This window comes from Papilio machaon, chromosome 15, assembly GCF_912999745.1.
Source record: "Papilio machaon chromosome 15, ilPapMach1.1, whole genome shotgun sequence".
Taxonomy (NCBI): domain Eukaryota; kingdom Metazoa; phylum Arthropoda; class Insecta; order Lepidoptera; family Papilionidae; genus Papilio; species Papilio machaon.
The window spans coordinates 6,427,727-6,444,533 of record NC_060000.1 but is presented as its reverse complement, the minus strand read 5'-3'; the positions used below and the strand labels follow the sequence as shown (position 1 = coordinate 6,444,533).

The 16,807-nt window shown below is 33.2% G+C and overlaps 1 protein-coding gene across 1 annotated transcript; it reads right to left on the bottom strand.

Moving 5' to 3' along the window:
- On the bottom strand, positions 1–15,865 carry LOC106710258 (serine/threonine-protein phosphatase 2A catalytic subunit beta isoform). The gene is made up of 7 exons (XM_014502269.2): positions 15,575–15,865; positions 6,546–6,755; positions 4,270–4,574; positions 1,517–1,702; positions 1,227–1,280; positions 883–988; positions 1–409 (listed from the first exon to the last, which is right to left on the bottom strand). Exons 1-6 carry the CDS (start codon positions 15,674–15,676, stop codon positions 916–918), a joined length of 930 nt encoding a protein of 309 aa, XP_014357755.1. The 5' UTR covers positions 15,677–15,865; the 3' UTR covers positions 1–409; positions 883–915.
- Positions 15,866–16,807: the final 942 nt, after the last annotated feature.

The window sequence follows — 16,807 nt, the reverse complement described above, 5'->3', positions numbered from 1 at the left end:
TTAAAAGAAAAAAAATTGGGTATTAAAAATTATTGCTTTCAAATAATTCGACATACGTCTTTAAAGTGACAAGAACAGACACAAGCTGTATTTCGAAGTTAAAAAAATTAAAATGAAGGATACGGAATGCATGTCAGCGAAGGACATTATTAAAGCAACTTCAATGATTTAACTAGCGAGGCGAGCGACCAGTTAAATTTTTAATTCATGAAATACGTTAAACTACATTATCATTAGAATAAAAAAGTGCTATGTGGGGCGGGGTTCGGAAAGGGCGGAGCTTGATCAGGCGAGGGCGGGGCCACGGTACAAGCGGGGCGGAGGCGGAGGCGGAGCAGCAAGCGGACGGCGGAGCGCCCCGCCCGTACTCGAGCCCCGCCTCTCACGCTCGCCTATGATTGCGCCACCGCTGTAAACAACACAAACACTATTAATTAAATTGTTAATCAAGTATGAATAAGCATTTTCATACTAAATTCGCACCCTCAACAGTGGTACAGTCTGATGGGTGTGGTGCTGGAGGCCTAATTTTAGTGCTCTTTCCCTACCCACCCTTTTCTTATAAGGAAAGGATGGTAAGGGGCATTGGATTTGATGGAGGAGATGCATAGGAAGGTTAAATATTCTCTTTTTGTGCAACTCCTTCCTCGATTGAAGGTAGGCAACACATCTGCAATTGCGAATGTCTACGGGTGGCGGTCGCTTCACCATTTCAGCGAATTCATATGGCCGCTTGCTTATTTACCACATTGTAATATAAAAAAAAAACTCTATTACCACCATATTCTGTTTCACTCATTCAAATGCTCTACATCATGATAGAGAGCTAAACGATTGAGTATTTTATGTAGTTATAGTGTATATCTTGTATTGTGTACTCACACTGTGTGTGTGTGCGGTGTATGAGCGCGCTGCCTACATGAAGTAATCGGGCGTCCGCCGCGTCACATGCGGCTCACCACGCCGCGGAGCCGGGTCGAACTGCAGGCTGCAGACAAACAGACAAACAGATATATCAATACTGAACATTAAACGATATTTAATTATATAAACAATATCATTAGAGGTCATAATTCTAAATATCCATATGGGACTAAAGTCACCTTGGTAAGATATCGATTGAAATTAATCGATTTCTTTGTGTCATCACTTTGCGCTGATAATCATTCCAAGTGGTTACATTTTTTTTTTTATATAAAATAAACAATCATATAAATAATACTTACAATGAATACTTAAGCGCATCATCCAATTCCATAATGGCCGCTTGGTTACCACATCTGAAACAAATAATTATGTTAACAATTAAATTAAGTAATTTTACAACTAATTAGGATATTATTCAGTGAAAAAATGGAGAGGAAACAAAATCCAACAAAAACATTGACCTTACCTTGAGTTAATTTCATGAAACATTAATACATCGAAATAAATTTACAGAGATGTCTCTTCAATAGGTTTCTTGTTCTTAAACTAAACTTAAGAATAGAAAAGGGGGTGGAGTAGTGTAGGGTACCTGTAGCAGTAATTGGGCGCTGAGAATATGGTGACGACGTTCCTGTCGTGGCACCAGTTGTAGCCCTCCATGACGAGCTGGTGAGCGCGAGACACCAGCGTCAGTCCGTTGCTGTGATTGAACGTCTCCGAGATGTCCTGCCCGAAAGTGTAGCCAGCGCCACGCGGAGATATGCCCCATCCGCCTCTACAACACACAGTACAACCATGCATATAACAATATTAAATAGAACAAGATATTTTAAAATTATCCCAGTAGTTTTTTAATTTATTCTTTAAGTAACAGTTTTAGGAGGGCAAAAACTAGAGATGTTACCCTATTATAATAACGAGTCGACACAACACTTATGTATACAGTGTAAACTTTGTATACAATCTATGCCGAAAGAAACAAATGCTCAAGTAAACTAACCACTCAAATCATGTCAAGGACTCGAAACCGAGTTTCAACTCAAGGATTCACAAACGCTATTTCATTCGAAAAAAACGCAATTTTGCCATTTTATATCATATCTTACTAATATAAATGCGAAAGTTTAGATGGATGGATGTTTGTTACAAGGTATTTCCGGAATGACTTAACAGATCTTGATGAAATTTGGCATAGATGTAATAGTCTGGAAGAACACATAGGCTACTTATCAAGTTTTTTTTTTAAATCCTACAACTAGTCTATATATATAAAAGAAAGTCGTGTTAGTTACACTATTTATAACTCAAGATCGGTCGAACTGATTTAGCTGAAAATTGATGGGGAGGTTAGCTCAGAACTAGGAGACGGACATAGGAACTTTTATATCATGTGTGCATTTTTTATTCCGCGCGGACGGAGTCGCGGGTTAAAGTTAGTTTTTAATAAAATATAATTTACATTTTAAATACGTCACAAATAGTATTGATGACTTTGTGTATTAGAAACGATCCATCTTTAAATGGTTTGTAATCAATGTAGTACACTCATTGCTTCAAGGTTTTCACCTTGAACATATAATTTGAATACTCCTCATTACAATAATGTACTGTTCAATACAAACGTTATTAGCTTGCAAACAAGTACTGGTTGTATAAATTTTTATATTACAAGTTCCCTAAGTATGTAAATATTAAGTGAGCCCTGAAATCATCAACCATACGGTCAAGTTCTTTTTAAGCCTGAAAGGTGGATGTTGAATTTGACATTTTTCGTTATTTTTACAGGTTTTACGTTATTTTATAGAACAACGGTTCTATAACATTCTTATATAAACAGTGCGTTCGAAAAATACATTTATTATACTAATTTTATAAATGTGAACGAATGAATACACGAATGGAAGAATGGATGGATGTTTGTTTGAAGGTATCTCTAGAACGGGTCAACGGATGTAGATGAAATTTGGCATAGGTGTAGAACATACTTCGGAAGAACACATAGGTTACTTATTACGTTTTTTAATTCCGCGCGGACGGAGTCGCGGACGACAGGTAGTTATTAAATAAAGTTATAATGTAAAATATTTATATAGGCTGACTTTCAGATCAACCTAGGAATGTCAACCTTACGATAAGTTTATTTTTTAGTTTATTATTCTAAATAATATATTTAAACCAACTTTTTCTATTGCAACTATTTATATCACACTTCGAGATCACTTTAAAACATAGATCACGATGAAAACTTTATTGCTTGCTGTTTTATATATTTCACTTAAGGCAATTTGTTTCTACTTCAACGTACAAATGAATGTTATAGAATACATTCAACCATTAAAATAAAGTACAGACTTCCTTTTTTATTCACGTATAAAAAATACACCATCTTTCAAATTTTGTAACACGTGCATTGTACAAGAACATTGTACGTCAACATTAATTAAAAAAAAAAACTTATTTTTGTATTTACGCCTTGATGTTTTAGTTTAACAATCTTACTAATATAAATGCGAATGTTAAGATGGATGGATGTATGCTAGAAGGTATCTGTACAACGGTTATATGGATCTCGATGAAATTTTCTACAGCGGTAAACCATAGTCAGGAAGAACACATTGGCTTAATTATTAAATTCTTTAATTCCGCGCGAACGAAGTCGATATTTCAAAATTTCAATGATTACTTTGTCTCCCTTCAACTACACAATAAACATGTCTTACAACATTTAAGAGAGACCAATATATCTTCATTAACAAACACTTTAAATGGCTTGCAGATTTATTACCATTACAAACAAGGAAATATCAATGTTAGACAACATGTGTGGGTGATTTTTTTTTTGTAATATCGCTTGAGAATACAAACTATCACGTGATAACCATGCAATAACTATTTGCTCCATAACATACGATATAAGTGTGGGAAGTGATCAAAATAATTCGTCTCTAACCTGTTGCAAATGACCAAATGAAAAGTGCACGCAGTTTATGGTAGATTGGTTTTCTCTATGCTTTAAATTAACATTATGGGTTATCGCCATATGTAGAATTATTTTTTATATCAAAAGGTAGCAAAGGAGCAAACGGCTATCTGGATTCGTCGAAAAAGCGAAGCTACCGTTGTCCATAGACATGCGCAAATGCAGATGCGTTGCCTATCTTTAATCAATTGAGAAGAAAGAGAATATTTCTCCTTCCTATGCGTCCCCTCTTCTGCCAAATGAATTATTTAATGATAAATAGTATGTCAGTACAGATTTCTCGTACTCATATACACTAAGGACTCGCTTATTAGAGAACGGTGGTTAATATTTCTTAGAGTTTTATTAGTAAACGAACTCACCTATCATCGGGATCGCTCCAGAGAAGGTCGCACATGGGTCCCTCGTGGGGCACCTCCTGGACGCGGTCGAGCGCTCGGATGTGGTCAAGGGTGTCGATGGAGGGGCTGAGACCGCCGTGCAGACAGAAGATCTGGCCGTCCACCAGCGCCGTCAGCGGCAGGAAGTCGAACAAGTCGGTGAAATGTTTCCATACGGACGCGTTGCCGTATTTGCGCAGGCACTCGTCATAGAAGCCGTATACTTGAGTGATCTGACGCGATTCGTGGTTGCCGCGCAAAATTGTTATTCTCTCACGATATCTGACCTGGAAACGAAACATATATTTTAAGGTGTATATTAAGCACATTACCAGAAATACTATAGAACAATACTTAATTAAGTTGATAATGACATTGGTCTACGTCTTGTGACAATGTGATTATTTAAGACATTTTTCTGCCGCACAAAGTCTTCTAAGGGGGGTGGTTATAATAATTAATTACTTTGAGTGTGACGCGAGTACCTTGTTTCATCAATAATTTCACTAATTCAGTCAAAACATGTTGGTTTACTTGCAGCGGTGATTAATTATATTTTTATTCATTATATCGATCATGTCATTAATATAGTACAATAGAATTACAATTAAACAATCTTAATGCATTTTATATTGTTAAAAAAATTATCAATTTTAAACATCATATGCCAGTCACATTGTGAGAACATTGACTTGTACATAACAACCGAGTTGTCAACTCATACGGTTAAATGCAAGGGTTATTGACATTACTTTTATGCTGCGAGTACGACAAGAAATACGTCTTAGCACAATCCTCATAAATATAACAATGTTGTATCAAATTTTCTTTTTCATGAAATTATTTAATTTTTCATAAAACCTTTTTGCTCAGTGTCTAAGGGGCCTGATCTAAAATCTTATTATTGAGAGTCATGACAGATTGCAAATACAATACAAAAATAGGTTCAAAACGGTAATAATATTACTCCCACAAATGGCAATGAACTGTTTGTAACATTGTTAGCAGGTTCTATAGTGCGTTGTTAGTTTAGCGTGCATTATAACTTTAAATACAGAACACTGTAAACAACCAGTTGAACAAATATTAAAAAAAAAAGTAGACGAAAAAATTCAAATACAGGATTGGTCAACCCCGAGTTTTTATATAGTACTAACCACTGAAAAATGTTATATTAAATGTCTATGACCGGGATGACGAACCGATGGCACACTATAAAATATTTTGCGCACTTCACTAATCAGAAAACTATACGCTAGGAAAAAGTTTGAAGTAGGTACTATGGGACAAACAAACGCGAGTGCACCCTATACTAAGATAATACGATCTAATAATCACAAAGTCAATTATTTGATGATCTATAATAAACCTCATTAAACTTTCTTTAGAAAAATGGCACGTTCATTGGTAAAGGTTCGCTATCCCTGGTCTATGACAATATTTTAGCTCTAGTGTTTGCGTTTCTTACTACAACGTACAGTTATTTGACTAGTGCTAGCAACAGACAATAATTGTCCTACATTGTCATAAAACACCGGCGTATTAATAATTCAAACGGTAAATAAAAAATTTAAATAGTTTTTTTTACATTTGACGACATGTAAACGTGCACGTGGGTAATTACAAACATTCGTGACATTTAAAGTACTAATAAATTGTGCAAATCAAATTGTCACCTAATAACGGATGTAGATAAACAAGTTAAAGATGTAAGACAAATATTTCACTGAGTCGTATAAACTATATTTTTTTTACTTTTAAATAATTTTACAAACTCTTCGCTATATGAACGTTTACCCTATTTCTTGTACAAGCGTTATAGCGCGGCAGTGATAACGCGACTCATTTGTTTAAGTAAACTGACTGATAAGCCGGTGTAAACAGTGACCAAACTTTATCATTGATAGTGATAAGCGAACGCTCCGACCTCACGTACACTCAACAATTAACAGTACTGTTAAAAAAATCTACAGCCAGTCTCTTCTATATTACACGATTCAAACTTATTGGTAACATGTGAGCTCATATAAAACCATCCGATGAATAGAGGTACATATTAACTCCCTCAAAATAAGATAGAGATGCATCTTTTTACTTCGGATAAGTCAAAATGTGCGCAGGATTGTGCGATATGGACCAACTACGGGTGGAAAAAGCGTGCGCAAGCATCTGCCCTTACAGCTTTTTTAAGTCCCACCGATACCTAAAATTTTGTTGTGAGTTGCGTTCTGAGCCTGAGGTATAAAAGTATAACTCACCTTGAGGGCGACGAGCAATGTGACGGTCTCGACGCTGTAGTAGCCGCGATCCACATAATCACCCATGAACAGGTAGTTGGTGTCTGGCGAGCGGCCGCCGATGCGGAACAGCTCCATCAGATCGTGGAACTGGCCGTGCACGTCGCCGCATACAGTCACTGGGCATTTTACTTCTTGCACATTTGACTCCTTCGTTAAGATCTCTTTCGCCTGTAAAAAATGACGAAGGGTTTAGTAAGATTCGGCTTCAGACCTGACTACTTCAGCCGTCGGTAGATGGCCGTTTAATTAAAAAAAATTACAATCATGAAATATGTTACACCTGGGACTTCGTTCGTGTGGAATTAAAAGAAAGTGTCGGGTAGCCTATGCACTGTTCCAGATATTTACAGATTTATATTTCATCTATATTCCTAGTACTCCAAGTTTCTATTTCTATGTTTTATTATGACGGAAATCAATATCAATTACATTCACATACAAATGTAAACACATTCTTAGCATCTTAAGAGAAATATGGGATGCGAATATGTCTATTAGCTACGTGAACTTTTATCAGAAATTACTGCATGTGTTGCCTGTTCAGTTATTACGTAATGGAACAAAAAACTTAAGAGATCACCATGGATTTCTGGGACCAAAATCTCCGTCTAATCTAAAATATATTTTTATCTCTTTTTTGTCAGGAATGACGGAATGGTTTATAGATATTTTGGTCTCATTTCTGAGACCTGAGTGGCTTTCGCCACTGTCGGTAATATTAATACAAGTGTCAATGTAGATTAGTTCTAGGGTTTAAAAACTACATCTGTTTGATAGAAATGAAACACGAACGAATCACTGGCTATTGTTTTGCTTCCGAGTTTGAATCTGACGCCGGCAATTGTTTAGAATGTGTGAGCGATTGTTTTCAGTTGACAGGAAAGAATAGAAAATTACGTTGCCACCGAAATGACGATCGGACACGAAATTGAGATCACACGTTTTGTCTGTGTTTATTAATTAAACATTGTTAGCTTTGTCTGAATCCTACTATAGATACTCTGTGCTCAAATCTGTCTAATGGTACTAAAAGAGATCTTTAATGTAGAATTAGTCTATCTAATGAGAATTCTATAATCTACAAAATAGGACTGCATAAGTGACAAAATACTCCGTCTTGTCTCTATAAGTTACTCAATCTCAATACTTTTAATCTGATAGGAGGAAACATTAATCTAATTTTTACCAAATTATATATGCACATTAAATTATGGTTTAGAATAGCAAATGATCTATTACAAAAGCTAACATGAACAGGATCTGCTTAATATAAGATAATATTAGATGATATAACGTGGCAAACTGCACGGGAAGCAGGTCAGACGGTGCAATAAAAGGAAAAGCACCTAAGCCTATAAATATTCCCCACACAACAGGATACCGTGCAACACGGTCCTAACATTTGCAATAGCAGCGAAATGACATTATAACCCATGACGGGCACCGTATTAACGATTATAGTCTATAGTTGAGGAATTTAATTTACTTCCCACTTAAGATCGAATATCTTGATAACTACACATTATAATTCCTTTTATTATTGTTGACAAAACAGACTACAACATGCATGAATACAAGTGTCACGGCAATAGAATTCTGCATTAAGAACTATAATTTAACACTTTAGTTGCTATGCATCGTAAGGCAAATGACATTTTTAACGATAAAGGTAGAAAATGAACGTCTAATGAATGCAATAAACTTTTATAATTATTTATATTGATTATAAATTCTTTCACCTTTTAAACGGTTGCAACATAAATATATTTTGTAGAATAATTCCTTATAAATTTAGTTATAAATCGTGTTTTTACCGTTTAAGTATTATGTAATAAAAAGTGCTTAATCTAGTCGCGAATGTATAAGTCTAACATAATTGTTATTAACAGTTTTCACGTCATAATAAAGCCGTGATATGTCATTGCAATGTAGCTTGATATAAACAATAACGAAAGTGACCAAGCGTCCTTTTATCTACTAATTAATGTTATGTTTTGTCTATTCGTCTGTACTTTATATTATTTGTGACTTCAGTTTCGTAGCTCCGGCATGTACAGTCAACGTTAAAAGTTAGTACTCAGTGACATAAATAACGTTTTAAATCTTAATATATAAAATTCTCGTGTCACAGTTTTCGTTCCCGTACTCCTCCGAAACGGCTTGACCGATTCTCATGAAATTTTGTGAGCATATTCAGTAGGTCTGAGAATTGGCCAACATCTATTTTTCATTTTTTTTTTTAACTGCGCGCGGACGGAGTCGCGGGCGACAGCTAGTGTTTTTATAAAAATATAATGAATATGACAATCTGACATACAATTTAATAGAAAATAATAAAACGCGATGGTATGGGAATCCAGATGGAGTGGTAATTATTTTCTCTGCCTACCCAATTAGGATAAAGAAGTATGAAGGCTAATTTATTAGGGCAGTGGTTCTCAAACTACCGAATTTTTTTGAGAGTATTTGGCGGAACCTTAGAATAATCAAATGCTAATATTTATATTTCTAGGTTTATTTCAGTGTTTTATTAATTATGAAAAGTACCTATTTTCTTGGACCCTCCATAAAGGCTTCCCTCCAGAAAGGCACAGGGTGCCGCGGAGCTAACTTTGAGTAAAGCCGTAATATTGTAATATAAGCATTTAGCCTAGACACAACGGCTGACGTGTGTGACGCACGTAAACCGCGATGCGAGGGGCGCCTCAATGCTAAACATTCGCTAACATTTAGCCTGTACACATTTCACAATTGTTTAATACATCGATTCGTAAAATACATACATTCAAATCAACTTCTTCGAATAACGTTGTATATTTTCGGCAATTTTGCTATATTTAACATTTTATTTAGACAAATATGTGGCGATATAGTTTTTTGGAAAAAATTTTTTCGATGAATAGTTGCAAAATTGACAATATGGATTGAGATTTAAATTTCCCGACGAGGACAAGATGTTCATTAATTTTTCTACTATCAGCCAAGGAGGTTTCAAGTAATATTAATATGTTGGTAAAATTGTATCGAAAACCTCAACTAGATTATTAGGAAATTAGTGCATTGGTTTTGTAAAAATGTAATAAGTTGAAATTAAACAAAAAAAAATACTTAACTAAGTTAAAGTGACAAAATATAATTGACAATTGTACAACACTTTAGGACATTTAAGACAGTAATATAACAAAAATAGCAACGCTCTTGACCTAAAACACGAAAGAGGCAAAACTTGCTTAAGCTACCGAATGCAAACCAGTAAAATGTTTTTGAACAAATTCAGTGTTTTGTATAAATTATTCGTAAACCGAGATAGATAACAGACAACACAATTCTTCCAATATTAAAAAAAATGAGATATTGAGAAACAATAAAATCATTTCTACCTGAGAGCAATAATCATTTTGATTACACATTATCATTCCAGCTACTTTCTGCTCCTTAACTTTTACACATTTGTGTAGTATCGACAACATGTCTTACAATCTTAATACATTTTCCTCGCTTTCAGGAAACTTAGCAACGACTTGACTTTGTCAATGTCATGTAATTTTGTATAAGAATATATAAATCGTGCTACGAATTTTACTTAAAACAGGAAATATATTAGAGGCATTTAGAAACCGAAAAGACAATAAGAACAAAAATAAAAAACAATCAGACAATAATTAACCTTGTGTTAATGCAATAAAGTGCACATTATCAAGCATTAATTAATGTTGCCGAACGCGACTGATAAACAAGCATTTGTTTTATCATCCAGTGCTTTGGCCTACAATCAAAAGTAGGAAAAGATAATATAATTAAACGTAGGTTACCACTGTCAAAACAATCAAAGATCAACCCTTACATTTTATTTACAAAAAAAAAAAAAATACAGTCGAATTGATAACCTCATTCTTTTTGAAGTCTGCTAAAAACAGAGATAATCGACAGTGTCTAGACAGGCTAAATTTGCAAATATCGTCTTATTATTAGTAAATATAAAATTACATTTAGTATAAAACAAGACACAAAGTGGTGCCTCCGTGTATGCAAGTACACTTCGATCAAGCTGACAGGAATAGAATTCGAAACTGGTTTCAACCCTTCCAGGAATCGTTATGGCGTAAGCGCGTTCTTCCATTGTCCTACATGAATAGCTGTGTAAGTAGAAAACCCTAGGTAGGATATACGTCGTATGTGTTTTAGTTGGATAGTACAAAGGAAATTTATGAGAAGCCCATTTTAAAAGTAGAAAAATCGTTATACACATAACCATAAAGGATCTGAATTATTGATTAATAAAAACAATGAACTATTACATATTATACTTCTCTACAAATTTACAGCTGTTCAGTGTACAAGACGAAAACTTGTTACCTAAAGAAGTAGTAACCGTAGGTTTCTAAGACTAAAATCTCGGAATAAAACATATCGCCATCACTGTTTTTGACAAAATAGAGATAACAATACATTTTAAACGAAGATTTACATTTCAGAAACCCACGGTAAGTAAAACATACTACAGTTCAATATAGAAAAAAATCTATATTAAGATTAATATCATAATACAGATTTTTAATAAACCCAAGACAACATAAAATTTCCCTTTCGTACAAACAGGTCTGTAAAAAATATAAACTCGTCCGCAGGTAGAGGTAACAGGTACAAAAAAAACAATGACCATAACAAAAATAGTGAACGGATTCAACTGTCATCTGTGAACGCTTTCACGTTCGCAGACTCCATAGACAACGATGGAAATAAAAATGGCCGTGCAATATGGTGGACAAAAAGCGCTCCGAAACTAATATATATAATGAGAAGTCTTACTAATTGCATTTCTAATTTACTTCATTACATTTACAGCTATGAAAATTGCCATTTATATTCTTTTTTCTATTTAGAACTTATGTATTTGGTTGGGTAAAACAGATTTAGACCCTAGCTTACGATGTCAAATTTGACTTTGGGTGAGCCTATTAACGCCTATCAAACAGAGGGATGGGCATAAAAGGTTTAATTTTTTTTTGTAAGAGAGGAATCTGTACCCTTAACGAGCATCGAGAACACCGAGGTGATCAACCACACCCATGGACATCTGCAACACCAGAGGAACTGTAGAAGCCTTACCGACCCTTAAATATACTACTATTAAATAACATTGGGAGTGTCTGTATGTGAATTGAAAATTAAAACGTGAACGAGATGAAATAGCAATTTTTTAAATTTTTGTCTGTCTATCTATCTGCTACGCTTGTTTCAGGTAATATCCGAAACGGCTAGACCGATTTTGACCGGACTTCTGCTGGAAGGTAAATGTGTGCGGTAGTATCTTAGGCTATTTCATTGCTGTGCACTGACGAAGTCGCGGTCAGCAGCTAGTTAAATAAATTAACCACTTTTGTATTGCAATTGTTATTATAAGTATTCAGGACGGTTTTGCGCAAACACATCCTGTAAGATAAGTATAGTATATATGTCTGTCATTTGATAACGTAATACTATGACGGTTGTGAAAAAAAGAGTACACATGGAGAAAAAAAATTAAGTTTTCAGATAATAAAAAGTTACTGGTCAATGCATATACAGTCAAAATCTGTTATAACGACATCGAAGGGACTACTCATATTGAGTCGTAAAAACCGATAGTTGTAACAACCGGTGACAGGTATTAATAGGAAAGATATGTATATAACATTCAGCCAGGACCTTTGATTTTGGTCAATTTAACCGGTATGTTGTTCTAAACGATATCGCTATAAACGGTTTTGACTGTAGTTTAAAAAATAAAGAAGTAATATGCAATGCATAAATAAAATAAATGACTACGTTTGTTTATTCTCATTATGAAAATATAACACCGTAATTTTTTCATTCAAATGTACTTTTTAAATGTAACACTTTAAGAGGAGAAATGCATTTGTGTAACAAAATAATTTCGCTGCAATGATCCGTAGTGTTGAAACAACACGCAACTCTGTGAGAAAAACAGGGGGTGGGGGACATCAATGAACTTTTCAAGATACTTTGTAACCTATTCATGAAAGCGTATTTCCACCGCTGAAATACTCGTATGAAAAATTATTAAAATCATCGAAACTGGATCATTTCTAAATTATTATAAATAAATATACATGTACAAAATAGTACGGACAATGTACGATCAGAGACTAACAAATTAGGCGTAAAATGTAAACAATCCGGTGAGGTTAAAGAAATAATACGGTCATCGGAATTCTATCTTAAAATCACCCAGATCTTACGCAAGGCGGGGTTTTTAACCCGCTTGCTATGTAAAAATTCATAGACTTTCGCCCGCACTATCCGTATACATAAGCGATTTATAAATAATCGATTAGATAAATCGATAGAATAATAATTCACAACACCAATTTACGTAGAATTACTTAATTTCATTTATATTTCATACTAGCTTTTACCCGCGACTCCGTCCGCGCGGCATAAAAAATAGAAAACGGGGTAAAAATTATCCTATGTCCGTTTCCTGGTTCTAAGCTACCTACTAATTTTCAGTCAAATCGATTCAGCCGTTCTTGAGTTATAAATAGTGTAACTAACACTACTTTCTTTTATATATAGATTAATTACAAAAATGACTTTAAAAAAGTATTCTTATTTTGTTACCTTATATTACAGGTAATGGATTCAAAATCTAACGTATTTGGCTAATTTGTTAGTTAATACTTAATATAATAGATAGATATTTAAAAAAAAACTTTTGTGATAGTCATATCTTTTGAAAAGGCAAAATTATGAAATTGGAAATATGTTTGTATTCAAAAGTCAATGTTCAGTATACACTACAGCGACCTTGACGCCGGCGCAAGTTAAATCAATAAATATCTAGTGACCAGTTCAACTTGTTTCCTCTGCATCAAAGATGTTCAACATCATTTTGCCAAACTTTGAAATACTTGCAAATTCATTTTTATTATTTTTATATTATCTCTTCAAGTGGATATGAATGTAATCAATTATTTGTAGTAAATTCAAATTATAGAATAGCCACAAAAAGTACACAACTATCAAAAATTTACTTTAAAGATTATGTAGCAATTAGCTTTCTATACACACTGTTTTTGACAAATTTCACAGCCAAATACAATACTATGAAATTCAAAAACTTATACTTCAACTCATATTGTATTCTGATCACTGTTTTATGTAGTTATAAAATAGCAAATTAAGTAAGAACTTTTTTGTAGTAGAACTTGATAATATTTTAGGTTAAAAAGAAACATTATAATTCCTCAACTCTTGTGCACAGGATTCTTAAAGTATACCTACTCAGTGCTAACTTAATATTTAAGTTCCTATTACCCATTTAAGTTACTATTACTGGTGTTACATGTATTTTGATACTAAATTTACATATTTATCAGTGCATGAACTGACCTAATCAATGTAAACCACTTCAGTGTAACTTACATTATGAAGGCAAGTACAAATTTACATACTTTTAACAAAACAAAAAATCTACATAAATCATGCCGTTGACCCAGACGGGAAAAGATCAAGGATATCCCTTATATACATGTTCATCAATTTTGGGTACTTTTAGTGCCACCTTTGTTTATAATTATGTTGTATCAATTATATCCATACATACTATGCTACACATTACTACTAAACATATAAGCATACTGTTAGAGACAAAAATCAACACTGTGCCAGTGTATCAGCGCAGCACTAGACATGTCAAATATCAACGCTTACGTCGCCTCACTACAGCTATCTGACACTTGGTTTTCGTAACTTTAGCGCAATTCGCTCAAGATGATCTTGACTAATAATCTCTAAAAATACAAAAGCTAAAAATCAAGGTATAACTCAATGGTTTCTACTTCAATAATTGCATGTCTGTAAAGCAAATATACAGGTCTAAATGTGAACATTATGAACAAATCTTAAACAAACCTTACTTTATTTTTTCAAATAAACAAACATAATAAATAGTCATAATGTTATTATAAGACACTAGCTCAATCCGCTCAGAATTAAAAAAAAAAACTTGTTAAGTAACCAATAAGTTCTTCCAGACTATGTTCTACAAATTTCATCAAGATCCGTTGTGCCATTCCAGAGATACCTTCAAACATCCATACATCCATCTGAACTTTCACATTTATATTATATTAAGATTAAACATTTAAATAGCAAAAAGTGATAACATTTTTCATATATATTACTGCAAAATATTTTTAAAGCAGACACACAACATTACATTGTTTAAATTTTACAAGTTTTCAACTGATATATCCCTCTCAAGTTAATTGGTTCTTTGAAAATAAGATTAGTCACTGACATAACAATAACAAATATTTGTTATATCAGTGATTAAACAAATATTTGTTATTGTTACTCAAAAATAATTAGTACAAATACACCTTACAGTGCAGGTTAAAACAAATCACTTACAGCCAAAATATGATGTGAAATTCAAATATTTCTAATAATCTAATCATCTTGATAGAAAAAAAAAACAAAGTTGATGTTTTATCAAAAACATTAACAAGTATGAGTCATAATAGTTTTATCAAGCTTGATGAGTTAATAAGACAAAAAGGTTATTCCAGTTTATGTCCAATTTAAAATAAAAACTGTATTCAATATAATAATTTATGATGTATTTTTTGATTTAACTGATTTCAGTACCAAATCTAAAAATATCCGTTGGTTAATTATTTCAAATTGGACAATATTATCAAATCACTGTTTATTTTTAAATATAATTGAATATAGTCATCAATGTGACGCCGGCACATAATAGCTCACTTCTACCCTCGAAGAGTAACGATTACGGTGAGACCGACCAGCTTCGACTACTAACCACTACATACGCATTCTCGATTCTCTACTATGTAGGTATAATGAATCACACAACATAGGCATAACTAGACATCAACCTATCGGATATTACATACTTGTAACTAAATTGAAAAATAATCTATTGACATAAATAAAACGTTAATCTAAAGCTTCCTTACCTTATCGCATAGGGTTTTCACTTGATTTTCTGTCAATTGCTTGCATTCATTTAGTTGTTCAATCCATTGATCTAATTCTTTTAATGACGCCTTGTCCTCCATACTTTCAGTCTGTGAAATTAACGTACGAGACGTTAACTTAGATTGGTAATGGTTTTAACTTTTTAACGTACACAAAACCATGCGAATTTTGTAATTTTCACTGCGCCCAGAAATACTGACTTGAGCAGACACAAAATGGCGTAGGTACCACTTGCGTGACGTCAATTTGATTCAAAAGAACGACGTCCCCCAGCGGAAATCACAGGTACTACAAAATGACGCCGTTCAAAAGTGCAGTAATTTTAAATAAATTTCTCTTGTTTTATTTTGTTAATGATTGATTTAAAAGCATAATTAAGCAAAAGTTTTATTTTCAATATTACAGGACAATTTTTTTTAAATAACAATAGTAAAACGTTTGGTAAAGAAATATAATCCGCTTATGGGTACGGATGCGTTCAATATTCAAAAGATGTGAGTGACAGCTTAAAAAACATGTCTCCTATTTTTATAAAAATAACCGTTTTTTAAATCTAGATAAAAGTTTGATTATTATTTTACAAATGCTCAAGTAAACTTACTTTCAAATTAATTGATGGAGAAATCTTGTTTTTCCCTAAGAGATGTGTATCAACGTGTAAATCCATTACAATAATGTATTTGAACGCAAAATAAAACAATGTCAATAAAAATAATGTATTAATGAAACAAATTGTAAAGCATTTTATTGTTATCCCAGATAAAATTGTAACTATAATGTGCGAAGACGTCAGTACTATTAATGATTTAATTATGTGTGTGCGTTCTAAAACACTTCCTATGGAAATGACTTACAGAATTTTATTTCGAATAAAATATTAGAACTAATTTCGAATATTAAATTGTTTTAGTAAAACGTCGAAAATAGCATACAACATATATTTATTTGAGTTTTGATGAATTTGTAAAATCAAAACAATAACCGGTGTAAAAAAGTAAAGTATATTGTAGAATCATAACAACATTTCAGGTCTTGATCAGATGCAAGGATATGGTTATCGTATCCACTTGCAAAGATAAGTTTATATATACATATGTTTGTTCATCGTTTAAGAAACCACTTTTCACGTATTTTATTTGTTAGTAATATAATTGTTATTATAAGATTAATGACTATTAATAACATATATAAAATTTACCGTTACTTACACT

Bases quoted from the DNA above. Each gene is read 5' to 3' on its own strand.
- LOC106710258 (XM_014502269.2), bottom strand. From the start codon at position 15,676: ATGGAGGACAAGGCGTCATTAAAAGAATTAGATCAATGGATTGAACAA. The intron at 4,575-6,545 runs GTGAGTTATACT...TTTCGTTTCCAG, and splicing joins CATTGCTCGTCGCCCTCAAG to GTCAGATATCGTGAGAGAAT. The intron at 989-1,226 runs GTAAGTATTATT...GTTTGTCTGCAG, and splicing joins GATGCGCTTAAGTATTCATT to CCTGCAGTTCGACCCGGCTC.